This window comes from Mobula birostris, chromosome 1, assembly GCF_030028105.1.
Source record: "Mobula birostris isolate sMobBir1 chromosome 1, sMobBir1.hap1, whole genome shotgun sequence".
NCBI lineage: Eukaryota > Metazoa > Chordata > Chondrichthyes > Myliobatiformes > Myliobatidae > Mobula > Mobula birostris.
The window spans coordinates 228,961,323-228,975,940 of NC_092370.1; the positions used below are offsets into that span (position 1 = coordinate 228,961,323).

Consider the following 14,618-nt stretch of genomic DNA (forward strand, 5'->3'; position numbering starts at 1 on the left):
TGTACAAAGGATTGAAACTCTTGCATCCATGCCAATGTGACTGATATGAAATTGTATTTCCAGGAATATTTCTAGGCTGATTGACTATCTGAGGTTCAGAACTCTAGAACTACTCCCTATTACTTCTGCAGGGGCAGCATGGTGGTGTAGTGGTTAGCAGTTCCCTCCCAGCACTTATTCCTGCAAGTGGTCTGAGTGCAACACCTGCCCATTCACCTCATCCCTCACCTCCATTCAGGGCCCAAACAGTCCTTCCAGGTGAGGCAACTGTTCAGCTGTGAGCCTGCTGGGTCGTCTATTGTGCTTGGTGCTCACAATGCATCTCTCTACGTTGGTGAGACCCATTGTAAATTGGGGGACTGCTTTGTTGAGCACCTCCACTCAATCCGCCACAAGCGGAACTGCCCGGTGGCCAAACATTTTAATTCTGATTGCTATTCCCGTTCTGACATGTCAGTCCATGGCCTCCTCTTGTGCCAAGATGAGGCTACCCTCAGAATAGAGGAGCAAAACCTGATATTCCTTCTGGGTAGCCTCCAGCCTGATGCCATGAATATTGATCTCTCCATTTGGTAAAAAGAGTTTTCCCTCCCCCTCTCCTTTTCTTCTGTTCCTCACTTTGGCCTCTTACCTCTTCTCACCTGCCTATCCCCTTCCTCTAGGTTCCCTCCTCCATCCTTTTCTCCCGTAGCCCACTCTCATCTCCTTTTTAGATTTCTTCTTCTCCAGCCCTTCCTTTATCTTTCCAACCACCTGGCTTCATCTATCACCTTCTAGCTATCCTCCTTCCTCTCCCCTGCCTTTTTATTCTAGCATCTACCCCCTTCCTTTTCAGTCCTGAAGAAGGGTCTTGACCCAAAACGTCAACTGTATATTCTTTTCCAAGGATGCTGTCTGACCTGCTGAGTTCCTCCAGCAGTTTGTGTGTGTGTGTGTGTGTGTGTGTGTGTGTGTGTGTGTGTGGCGGTTAACATAATCCGTTATAGTGCCAGCAATTGAGGTTCAATCCTGTTGCTGTCTGTAAGAACTTTATATGACCATGTGAGCTTCCTTCAGGTGCTCCAGTTTCCTCCCACATTCCAAAGAAGCAGGGGTTAGCATTAGTAAGTTGTGGTTACGCAGTGTTGGCAATGGAGGATGGTGACATTTGTGGGCTGCTCCCAGCACATTCTCAGACTGTGTTGTTTGTTGATGCAAACAGCACATTTTACTGTATAAACGCAAGAGGTTCTACAGTTGCTGGAAATCCGGAATAACACACACAAAATGTTGGAGGAACTCAACAGGAGAGGCAGAATATATGGAGAGGAATAAACAGCCGGGATTTCGGGTTGAGACACTTCATCAAGACTGGGAAGGCAGTGGGATGAAGCTAGCAGACATTTTACTGACATGAGAAAATCTACGGATACTGGGAATCCAAGCAACATGCACAAAATGCTGGAGGAACCCAGTAGGCCAGGTAGTGTATCTGGAAAAAGTCCCAATGAAGAGTCTCGGCCTGAAATGTTGACTGTTTACTCCTTTTCATAGATGCTGCTTGGCCTTCTGAGTTCCTCCAGCATTTTGTGTGTGGTGTTTTGCAAGCCATTTCACAATATATTTTGATGTTTTAATGTATGTGTGACAAATAAAGCTCATCTAATTGATCTAATCTAATCATATTCACCAGCCAAAGTGTGGATCAACTTGATAGTTTTATCAAAACAAAAAGCTGCATGTGCCCAGTCCGTTGCGCAAACCAGCCTTCCCTCATCATTGACTCTGTCTACACGCCCTGCTGAACTAGGAAATCAGTCAACATAATCGAAGACAGAATCAGAAGCAGGTTTAAGATTATTGACATACATCATGAAATTTGTTGTTTTGTGGCAGCAATACAGAGCAAGACATAACAATTACAACAAGCCACAATATAAAAATAAAATAAATAATATAAATTAGTAAGATGGTCTTTCTGAAAGAGGGGAAGAAGCTATTCTTAAAATTTGACTTTGGATCTTTAAGCTCCTCTCTAATGGTAGTAATGAGAAGAGAGTGTGTTACAGATGGTGAGGGTTCTCAGTGATGGATGCTGCTTTCCTGAGGAACTGCCTTTTGGAGATGTCCTTGATGGAGGGGAAGACTGTGCCTGTGATGGAGCTGGCTGAGTCTACATTGGAGTCTCTTTACCGGGCAGTATAAGTCACTGCCGGGTATGGCATTCAATTTGTTGTTTTGTGGCAGAGAAGTCAAGCGATAAAAAGGACCCCACCCATCCCGGACTTTCTTCCTGCTCCCCTCTTCCCTCGAGTGGAATAGACAAAAACTTGAGAATATGTACCTCAAGGCTCAAGGACAGCTTCTATCCCACTGTTATCAGACTCCTGAAAAGACCTCTCATCATTAAAAGATGAACTCTTCATTTGCCAATCCACTTTGTTTGTGGCATCCTGCATTTTATTTGTCTATGTGCACTGTGCTTTCTCTGTAACTGTAACACTACATTCTGCATTATGTATGTTTATATTAACTTTTATACCACCATTTATATATTTAAATCACTCATTTATATATTTATATACTTATATACATATAAATATAAATGCATGTGTATGTATATGTGTGTGTGTGTGTGTATGTGTGTGTGTCTACCTCGCAGAGTGTTATACGACCAGCGACATCATGGTCGACACTCAACTGGAAGGCCGAAGAAGTGCTATAAGGATCAGATGAAGAATGCTTTAAGGAAGTGCAAGATCAGACCCGAGGACCTGGAGGATGTTGCTGCTGACCGTACCACTTGGCGACAGCTGTGTAGGGATGGGGTTCGAATTCTGGAGATGGAAAGAACAACCAGAAGGCAGCAGAAGAGAGCCAGAAGAAATGCAGCCAGGGTTGCCACCACTACCACATATACATGTCCCACTTGTATTAGAGCTTGTGGGTCCAGGATAGGACAGTATAGTCATCAAAGATCTCACCGTTAAAGGAGTGGACGTCGTCATCGGATTTCAATGGACAACTGAAGAAGAAGAAGAAGTGTGTGTGTGTGTATGTGTATTTCTTAATCCTTGGTGCAAGTGTTGTTGGTAGGGTTAATACATATGGATGCCCACTGATCATGGGGTCTAAATGGCCTGCTTCCATGCAAAATGACAATATAAAAATCAAGTAGATTGTCCACTCATTCACTGCTTTGCGCCTGGCTGCTGTTACAAAACATTCACTATAGTTTTTAAGTAATTTTCTGCTGTGCAGAACCCTGGGGTGTCTTTGTGACTTAATCAGCTTCCTCGTAATACAGCTGCCTTCTTCATGCGTAGCCCATGGCATTGTGCTTTCATCTCCAGCTTCGAAGAAGGACGTCCATATCTCCAGATGGACCTTTCTATTTTTAAGCCTGCTTTTCTTCCAAAAGTAACTATTAACCTGGAGTTAATCTGTAACAATTTCACATTCATGAATTTCATGATAGGCAGGTCGGATTGTTGGTATTTACTGCAAGAACCTAATAGCCAACAAATACAAGAGATTTAATCTTGATTGCCCTGGCTGAATATGAACATTACTTTTTTTTCCTTATTGCGTATGGCTATGCCTGTGCCGTTATATACAATGCCAAGTCGAAGCCAATATTTTGATTGTTTTGGAACAATTTGGCTGTTGGCACATCAGGTTTAGGAGTGGGTGACATGGTGACATAGCACTTAGCACAACGCTTTACAGGGCCAGTGACAGGGTTTCATTTCCCACTGCTGTTTGTAAGGAGTTCGTATGTTCTCCCCATGACCGAGTGGGTTTCCTCTGGGAGCTCCACATTCTAAATATGTACAGATTAGTAAGGGTTATGAAGTTGTGGGCATGCTGTGTTGGCGTTGAAAACATGGCAACACTTATGGCATACCCCAGCACATCCTTGGACTGTGCCGGTCATTGACACAAATGATGCATTTCACTGTATGTTTCGATATTTCAATGTACATGTGACAAATAAAGCTAATCTGTTTCAGGTTTTCATGTGTTGATGTTAGGAGTTTGAGCATGAATTCTGTAAACCCATGTGGTGTATATGCTGGCTGCTAGCCAGATACTCTAATCTCCTCTCAGGAATTCTTGATATTGGTTCCTGTATTGTATACCTCTTCTTTACAATCTGCCCTAGGTCCTCCATAGCATACTGGACATTCATTATCAACGTTACAGTCCGGTAACGTGGCACCTTTTTGTGGTCATTTAGAGATGCAGCGCCGTAACAGGTCACTTCCGGCCCAATGAGCTCACGCTGCCCAGTTACACCCATGTGACCAATTAACCTACTAATCCATGCATCTTTGGAATGTGGGAGGGAACTGGGGCACCCAGAGGAAATGCACGCGTTCACGGGGAGAATGTACAAACTCCTTATAGACATTGGTGGGATCGAACCTGGGTCGCCAGCACTGTAATAGCATTATGTTAACCACTACGCAGTTATACACAAATGGCCAGGTTTTGGACTCTCGCCTGTAATATGGTTTACCATCCCAAAGTGCTTCAAAGGAATATTATGAAACAAGGAGACCTTAGGGTGGGCAACTTAAAGCCAGATCAAGCAGGTTTTCAGGATTATCCTAAAGGACCATACATCTGTGGACTGATGGGCCAATGGAAACAGGCTTTGAAATATGGCCACCTGGATAGAACAATCAAAATTAGAGAGCACAAAAGATTTCAAGTTTCTGGGTGTCAAGATCTCTAAGGATCTAACCTGGTCCCAACATATGGATGCAGTTATAAAGAAGACAAGACAGCAGCTATACTTTATTAGGAATTTGAAGAGATTTGGCATGTCAACAAATACAGTCAAAAGCTTCTATAGTTGTACCGTGGAGAGCATTCTGACATGCTGCATCACTGTCTGGTATGGAGGGGCTACTGCACAGGACCGAAAGAAGCTGCAGAAGGTTGTAAATCTAGTCAGCTCCATCTTGGATACTAGCCTACAAAGTATCCAGGACATCTTTAGGGAGCAGTGTCTCAAAAAGGCAGCGTCCATTATTAAGGACCTCCAGCACCCAGGGCATGCTCTTTTCTCACTGTTACCATTAGGTAGGAGATACAGAAGCTCAAGGCACACACTCAGCGATTCAGGAACAGCTTCTTCTCCTCTGCCATCCGATTCCTAAATGGACATTGAATCTTTGGACACTACATCACTTTTTTTTAAATATACAGTATTTCTGCTTTTGCACATTTTAAAAAATCTATTCAATATACGTATACCGTAATTGATTTACTTGTTTATTTATTATTATTGTTATTTTTATTTTGTTTATTATTATTTTATTTATTTTTTTCTCCGCTAGATTATGTATTGCATTGAACTGCTGTTGCTAAGTTAACAAATTTCACATCATATGCCGGTGATAATAAACCTGATTCTGATTTATAAGCTGGGGGACAGCAGAGTTCTTTGAAAGTTCCAGGGCTGAACGAGATCCTGAGAGAGGCAGGGGAGGGGCCGTAGGAGGTGGTTGGAGAACGAGATTTAAATTCTTAAATCTGAGCCATGAGGTAATGTTGCAACTGAGATTCACAATATTGTCTGCAGTTCTGGTCACCTCATTATTGGAAGGTTGTGGAAGCTTTTTACAGAGGGTAAACCAGGAGGGCACAGGAGATTTACCAGGATGATTTCAAAGCATGTCTTATGAGGATAGGTTGAATGAGATAGGGCTTTTTTCTTTGGAGGGGAGGAGGATGAAAGATGACTTGATTGAAGTGTACAAGATGAAGAGAGGCATAGACTGAATGGATAGCAAAATACATTTTCCCAAGGCAGAAACAGCTAATACAAGGGGGCTTAACTTTAAGATGTTGGGAAGGGAGCATAGGGGAGATGCCAGGGGCAAGTTATTTACACAGAGATTGGTAGTTATGTGGAGCACGCTGCCAGGGATAAGTGTTGGAGGCAGATACATTAAGGACATTTAAGAGACTCTTAGATATGCACGTGGATGATAGAAAAATGGACGGCTATTTGGGAAGGAAGGGCTGCATTGATCTTGGAGTAGGTTAGAAGTTCAGCAAAGTGTGGGCTGAAGGGCCTGTACTGTTTTATGTTCCAAGATAACTCCTCCATCCTGATCAAAAAGGTGCAAAAGGGCCTTTATTTTCTGCAGAGCATCAAGAAAGCTCACCTCTATCCCAGGATACTGACAGACTTTTACCGCTGTACCATTGAGAGCATACTCACCAACTGCATCTCAGTGTGGTATGGCGATTGTCCTGTATTGGACTGCAAAGCACTCCAGCGTGTGGTGAAAACGGCCCAGCGGATTATCGGCACCCAATTGCCCACCATTGAGAATATCTACCATAAACGCTGCCTGGGCAGGGCGAAAAGCATTATCAAGGATGCATCTCACCCTTACCATGAACTTTTTACTCTCCTCCCATCCGGTAGGCGCTACAGGAGCCTCCGCTTCCGCACCAGCAGGCTCAGGAAGAGCTTCTTCCCTTAGGCTGTGACCCTGCTGAACCTCACATCACAGCGCTAAGCAGTATTGCATCCGTATTGTACTGTCTCAGTACTTTTATATTTGTATGCTGTAGCACTTACTTTTTATTTGTAGTTATTTTGTAAATAACACTATTCTTTGCATTTCTGGTTAAATGCTAACTGCATTTCATTGGCTTTGTATCTGTACTCAGCAAAATGACAATAAAGTTGAATCTAATCTAATCTAATTTTCAGAACTGGGGCAGAACGGTAGCATAGCGGTGAGTGTAATGATATTAGAACATTAGTGACCCTGGTTTGGTTCTTGCCGCTGTCTATAAGGAGTTTGTATGTTTTCCCTGTGACTGTGTGGGTTTTCTCCTGGTACTTTGATTTCCTCTTACATTCCCAAGATGTATGGGTTAGTTGGTTAATTGGTCTCGTGTGTAATTGGGCAGCATAGGCTCATTGGTCTAGAAAAGCTTGTTACTGTGCTGGATCCCTAAAGAAATAAAAGTAAAAATTAAAAAAAAACTTTTCTAGAATGGGATCAGCACACACAAAATGCTGGAGGAACTCAGCAGGCCAGGCAGTATCTTGAGTTAGTCACAGGATATGTTACTGCATGGTTTCTTCGTTCTCTGGAGATATCATAAGGAGATGATTTGAAGAAGGGTCTCAGTACAAAATGTTGACTATCTATTCATTTCCATAGATGCTGCCTGGCCTGCTGAGTTCCTCCAGCATTGTGTGTGTGTTGCTTTGGATTTCCAACATTGGCAGAATTTCTTGTGTTTATGCAAGGAGATTTTGATAGGTTAGAAGATGAAGTGCATGGTAATAATTGCATTGCTTATGACAACCATTGTGAGTAATGATATAAGGATGTATGGTGCTGTATTTTTATAATAGTACTTGTTTCATTATTGTTCTTTAACAGAATTATTGCAAAAGATGTGTCGAAAGGATGAAGAGATGAGAACATTGCAGGTGAGTAAAGCTATTTCCTGGCATGACTTAAGATCTAAATGAGGTGTGCAATCATGAAGGACAGTAGAAAGGTCTCTCCCCCATCCCATCCCACAATGAATCAACCATACATCACTTAAATAAAACCAAGAGATTCTGTAGACGCTGAAAATCCAGAATAACGTGCATAAGATGCTGGAGGGTCAGCAGGTCGGGCAGCATCTTTAGAAAGGAATAAAGAGTTGACATTTCTGGCCAAGACTCTTCATCAGGGCTGGAAAAGAAGAGGGAAGAAGCCAGAATAAGAAGGTGGGAGTTGCTGTTCTATTTTTGATTTCTAAAAATGCCTTACTTTTCAAGAGAGCCTAATTCACATTACAAGTACAGACTTGGACTTTATTCCCTGGAACAAAGCAGATTGAGTGGTGACCTGACACGTATATAAGATTATGAACAGCATAGATATGAAAGTATTTTCCTCAGGGAGGCTATGCTAGAAATAAGATCAGATGTGAAAGGTTTGAAAGGGACATCCAGGCAGCTTGTTCATGCAAAGGTTGGTACGTATTTGAAATGAGCTACCAGAAATAGTGGCTTGGTCCAAAGCCCTTCGAACCACTTCCATCTGTGTACATTATGTGTCCTACACATAAGCAACAATTAAAAGCTATTTAGATAAATACATGGATAGAAGTGATTTGAAGGGCTTTGGGCCAAATGCAGACAGATGGGACTAGCTCACTGAGTGACAAATTCTAGACAAGTTTGGCCATAGGGGATGTTAGTGTGTGTATGGCAATATGACACCGAGATAATTCCAGTTATTAAATATGCTTCTTTATTAAATAAGTAGAAAGCATTATTTTTTACATTAGAAGAATGAATAGCCGAGAATTCGCTCAAAAGGTTTCTCTCAGGATATGTTACTGCATGGTTTCTTTGTCCTCTGGGAGATATCATAATGTAAATCAATAACGTTCCTATTCTTCAGTAGGATACCGTCCTGATACTGTCAAATTGAATTAGTGTCGATTGGAATAAAGGTCAGTGTGGATGAGGTGGGTCTTTTATAGATGTAGGTGGAGAATATCCTGACCGGTTGCATCACAACCTGGTATGGAAACACCAGTGCCCAGGAACAGAAAAGTCATTGTAATGAGCCCTCTCTGTCAAAGGCAAAGCCCTTCCCACCATTGTTTTGCTGTAGGGTACATTGCAATACATAGTAAAAATTACTATACGTTACAATAAGAATAATAAAAATAAGTATTACTAAAAGAGAACAGAATAGTGAGGTAGTGTTCATGGGTTAACGGATCTTTCAGAAATCTGATGACAGAGGGGAAGAAGCTGTTCCTAAACTGTTGAGTGTGTACTTCCTTCCCATTGGTAGTAATGAGAAGAGGGCTTGTTCTGGATGGTGAGGGTCCTTAATGACCTTCTTTGCCGTACTTATATCAGTAATTTAGTGACTGCATGTTTTTCATTGTTGCATTAACAAATTAATCTTTATTACATTTTCCCTCAAAGAGGTGGTGAGTGGACATTTTTTGATCATAACTGTACAATGTATTTGTCCTTTGGCCCTGAAATTTAGCTTAAATTGATAAATTGTTTTATTATTATCACATGTATCAGGTACACTGAAAAACTTTGTCTTACATGCCATCCCTACATATCATTTTATTACAACAGTGCACTGAGGTAGTATAAAGGAAAGTACTAACAGAATGCAGAATAAAATGTTACTGTTACAGAGAAAGTGCAGTGCAGACAAAGGGTGCAAGATTATAACAAGGTAGATTGTGGTTAAGAGTCCATTTTATCACACTAGGGGACTATTTAATGCTCTTACAATGGAGGAATAGAAGATGTGTCTGAGCCTGGTGGTAGGTGCTTTCATGCTTTTTTATCTTCTGCCTGATGGGAGGGGGAGAAGAGAGAATATTCATTGTGGAGGAGGACTTTGATTATTTTTAACTGCTTTACTGAGGCAGCGAGAAGTATAGACAGAGTGCATGAAGGGGAGGCTGGTTTTCGTGATGTGCTGAGCTGTGTCCACAACTCTCTATTGTTTCTTGAGGTCACGGGCAGAGGTAATACCGTACCTAACTGCAATACATCTGGTTAGAATACTTCATGTGCTGCATCTGTAAAAATTGGTAACAGTAGGAATATTATTAAGCTGTAGAATATGCCATCAAAATGTTTAATGTTCCTAGGTTTCCCTTTGACATGTAGATATAATCCATCCTTTACTTGCTCCTATTCTTCCAAGGTCATGGTGAATAATTTGTGTCAAAGGATTTTAGAATGAAAACAATTCAAATTTTGAAAAACCACATGGAGTATTATGTGCAGTTTTGGGCTCCTTGTTTTGGAAAGGATATACTGACATTGGAGAGACTTCAGAGAAGATTCACGAGAATGATTTCAGGAATGAATGGGTTACCATATGAGGAACGTCTGGCAGCTCCTGGGCTGTATTCCCTGGAGTTCAGGACAATGAGGGGGGATCTCAGAAACATTCCAAATGTTAAAAGGCCTGAATAGATTAGATATGGCAAAGCTATTTCCCATGGTAGGGGATTCTAGGAGAAGAGGGCACGACTTCAGAATTGAAGGGCGTTCTTTTAGAACTGAGATGCAGAGAAATTACTTTAGTCAGAGAGTGGTAAATCTGTGGAATTTGTTGCCACGAGTTGTTGTGGCGGCCAAGTCATTGGGTGTATTTAAGGCAGAGATAGATAGGTTCTTGCTTAGCCTGGACATCAAAGAGTATGAGGTGAAGGCAGGGGAGTGGGGATGACTGGAAAAATTGGATCAGCCCATGACTGAATGGCAGCGCAGACTCGATGGGCTGAGTGACCTACTTCTGCTCCTGTATCTTATGGTTAAATTAAATAGCCCAAGGGAAGATTGCCTACTTTCTTACTCTTCAAATCATATGCTGTTTCGTTGTTAACTGATGGTGTTGCCATCGACAGGTATCCAGGATTTGTTGGACCTGACCAAGATCTTGAAGTGTCCACCAAATCCATTGAACTCAATCCTAAAATTAATTATTGTGTTTGTACCATGCAAAAGACTTTCAGAGAGAAAAACAGAATGGTCCTACATTTATAGAGCATCTTTTGGATTTAAGAAGGTTGAAGTTACCTTACAGTTAGTGAAGTACTCTAAAAGTGTAGTTAATGTTGTAAGACCATCAGCTAATTTGCAAACAACAGGGGCTCAGAAACAGGAATGAGATGATGATCACATTATCCATTTTAGTAATGTTGACTGCCAGGATACTGAGAAAAATTCCCATGCTTTACTTAAAATGGTGCCACGGGATCAAAGTGTTGATGTAATCTAAATTTGGTTTCTCATTGAAAGATGGTAACTACAGCATCACAAAACTCTCTCAATCTAACACTTACTGTGTCAGGTTCAGTTTGTGATGCCATAGCCATAGCCACGAGTCCTAAAATTCTTTGTTTGGGGCCCACTCCAGTTTTACGTGTAAATTTCTAACCTGATAGTCCAGTGAGATATTGCATTGTCAACGGATCAATTCCAACAACGAGTTGCTGTCCCATCTGTTTCTGCAGATGGATATAATTGCTCTAATGGCACTATTTATTTAGGGAGATACAGCACAGCAACAGGCACTTCAGCCCAATTATGTGTAACCAATTAACCTACATCAGTAATGTGGGAGGAAACCGGAGAACCTGGAGGAAACCTATGCATTCACAGGGAGAATATGCAAGCTCCTGATAGACAATGGTGGCAAAAGAACAGGGTAGTTATCATTATCCAATACTTATCCCTGAGTCATTATTGATTAAAATAAACAGATTATCCACTCATACTCACATAGTTTGAGCAAATTAGATACTACATTTCCTACACTACAACAGGTGACTATTGCTCAAGAGGTACCTCGGTGGTTGTCAAGTACCATGGGATATTTTGAAAGAGAAGTGAAAATCCCATTAGAAATGCCTTTCCCTAGAAGCGTCAGTCCAGATTATTGTTTAAATAATTGGATAGGGTTTTGATTTCAGATTCAGATTATCACATGTAGATGAAAACATACAATGAAATGCGTCATTTGCATTAACAACCAACACACCCTAGGATGTGGCCGCAAGTGTCACCATACTTTCTGGCACCAAAATTGCATGCCCACAATATTCATTAGAACAACATAGACAACAACAATATAAACAGAACAAGATAAGGCAACATCCAAACAAGCCCCCTTCCCACCCTCCTGTACACCAACCCCCTCATATATATACATACAGGCCTCCACCCTAGGACAGGCCAGCCCCAGTCCTCCAGCCCTTCACCCCAGAGTCTGAGACTTGCAGACATCGTGCCTCCTTTCTCCAGTCCCTGGTCCAGATTTGCAGACCTGACATTTGGGTCTCTACCTCCAGGCTTGTTAGGCTGTGGATTTCAGCCTCTGGCTTTGCTCTCTGTATTAAGTCTAGGCTGTTCTGACTTGGAGTTAGAATGTTCTTTTTTCACCGAGCAAAAGCAGGCACTTTAGTTGAGGGGTTAAGCTTTCAAGAATTGAAATTCAGCCAAAGAAAAACACAGATCAAATGCATTATTAATGGACTTCCTTCTGGGAGGCTCCTTAATGCCTGCAAATTATATACAATGTCCCGGAAATTGATTTTTTTGCTAGCGAGCGAGCGAGAACGCGTGAGAGAGAGAACGCATGAGAGAGAGAGCGAGAGAGCGAGCAAGCGAGCGCAAGAGCAAGCAAGCAAGCAAGCGCGAGAGAGCGAGCGCAAGTGAGAGCGACCATGAGAGAGAGAGCGAGAGCAAGAGCGAGAAAGCAAGCACAAGAGAGCGAGAGCAAGAGTGTGAAAGCAAGCGCGAGAGAGCGAGCGCGAGTGAGAGCGACCATGAGAGAGAGAGTGTGAGAGCGAGAAAGCAAGCGCGAGAGAGAGTGAGAATGAGAAAGCAAGCGCGAGAGAGAGAGAGAGAGAGAGAGAGCGAGAAAGCAAGCACGCGAGACCAAGAGCGAGAGCAAGAGAGTTCCAAAAAAAGTCAGAGTGGCAGAGTGTTCCCAAAAAAATATAAAACGTACGTCACCCCAGACTACACTAAAGTGTACCCCTGCCTAATAGGGGTCAAAATAATTACAGTGTTTCTCGCTGCACTGTTTGCAACAGTGACTTTTCTATTGCCCATGGTGGGTTAAGACTGGAAAAGACATGTTGAGGTGAGATTAACAGGTGTCATTCGTTCATTAGCATAGCTAACATTATTTAAACTAGCTGGCTAGCTGCTAAGGAGCTACTCTATTGCAGACATCCCACCTCTCCCGTTAGTTCCAGGAGTCTCCCGCAAATTGATGGTGCTACCTCCCTGAAATGAGTTTTTGTAGGGTGGGATGTCTGCACTAATATGATGGACTGATACCGAGGCTTGGGCCTACTCCGGGCTGCTCTGTCGTTTGGATCTAAGGACTCATTTTGGTTTGGAATGTTGTTGTTCACTTCTATTGTCTGCATGATTTGTGTGTTTTCTCCCCTTTCTCTGCCCATCGGGTGTTGGTCTTTATTTTTTTAAATGGGTTTCTTTCAGGTTTCTCGCTTTGTGGCTGTTTGTAAGCAAACAACTCTCAGAGTTGTATAATTTATACATTCTTTGATAATGAATGTATTTTGAGATCTTTGAATATTCCAGATTTAGATTCATTTATTTATCACATGTACATTGAAACACACAGTGAAGTGTGTCACTTGCATTAACAACCAACACAACCTAAGGAAGATCTGGGGACAGCTAGCAAGTGTCTCACGCATTCTAGCGCCAATGTAGCAATGTTTGTCAGAACAACACAGAACACAACAAAACAGAGCACAACAAGCAAGAAAACAACAATAGCCCCAGGATAGGTTGTCTCTGGCCTCCAGCCTCCAGTGGACTCGGACTCGCAGAAAACGGGCCTTCGACTTCCCCAGTGGACTTGAATACTTAGGGCTGTGGCCTTTGGGCCTCGACTTCCAGACTTCTGATAGATCTTTGGGCTTCGATCTTCAGTATCGACACCAGGACATGCCAGTGATGATGAATAAGGACCCAGAACACCGGGCCTCAAACTCTGGACTCACCAATGATGCAGGGGTTCACCTGCTCTCTGTTTATTTAACTAAACTGTATTCTGGCTGTTTTCAAACAGTAGATTCTTCTAGTACAGAAAATCTCCTTCTCAAGTAAATCACCATGTTGGCTACATCCCAAGGGGGAGAGCTTCTCAGTTCAAGTTCAATGTTGTCATTGGCATGGATGCAGGGTTTAAATGCCTTGAAAAGTAACTTTTTGCACTGGCAGCACAGTATATTGAAAGATGAGGACTATTATTAGGTAACATAAACATATATTAATCATACATGACATACAGTGCTACCTTAAATGCAAAAGTGTTTATATACAGCCTCTTCCACCTTCATCCCTCTCCCTTTCCAGAACTCCTTGCAGGTTGGAGGCTTCCTTATCATTATAACCCCTTGACATATGAAGGCTGAGATACTCCTCTCACCTCTTCAGAGTTACAGAGTGATGCAGCATAGAAATTGGCCTGACCAAGATCCTCATCTAAGTTGTTTCTATCTGTCCGTGTTTGGCTCATAAACATTTCCTATCCATGTACCTGTTCAAGTACTTTTTAAATGTTGTTAATGCACCTGCCTCAACTGGCAGCTCATTTCATAGACGGACCACCCTCTGGGTAAAAGAGTTGCCCCTCAGTTTCCTACTAAATCTCTCCCCTCGAACTAAATCTCCCCTAGCTCTTGATTCCCCAACCCTGGGAAAAAGACTGTGTGTATTTACCTTATATATACACCTTGTGATTTTATACACCCCTGTAAGGTCACCCTCAATTTCTTCTATGCTCCAATGAAAATAGTTCCAGTGTAAACCTTCTCTGCATGCTTCCAGTTTATTGCTTTAATGGTGTGTAATGAATACACCACAGTTGTCACAGACTTTATAAAGATAGTCATAGACAACTGTGTCCCCACAAAATCATTCAGAGTCTTCCCCAGCCAGAAGACCTGGATGAACCATCAGATCTGCAATACACTGAGAGCCAGGTCAGAGACATTCAAGTCTGGTGATCAAGAAATGTTACAAGAGGTCCAGGTACGATCTCTGGAAAGCTATCTCACGG

At 42.1% G+C, this 14,618-nt stretch overlaps 1 protein-coding gene across 6 annotated transcripts in view; it reads left to right on the forward strand.

Moving 5' to 3' along the window:
• Positions 1–14,618, forward strand: part of LOC140205546 (centrosomal protein of 128 kDa) — a 642,143-nt gene that overhangs the window by 507,121 nt on the left and 120,404 nt on the right. For all 6 annotated transcript variants that reach the window (XM_072273171.1, XM_072273204.1, XM_072273166.1 and 3 more), the window contains one exon: positions 7,404–7,453. In XM_072273171.1, coding sequence (XP_072129272.1) covers positions 7,404–7,453 — 50 coding nt within the window. The remainder of the gene's footprint in view (positions 1–7,403; positions 7,454–14,618) is intronic.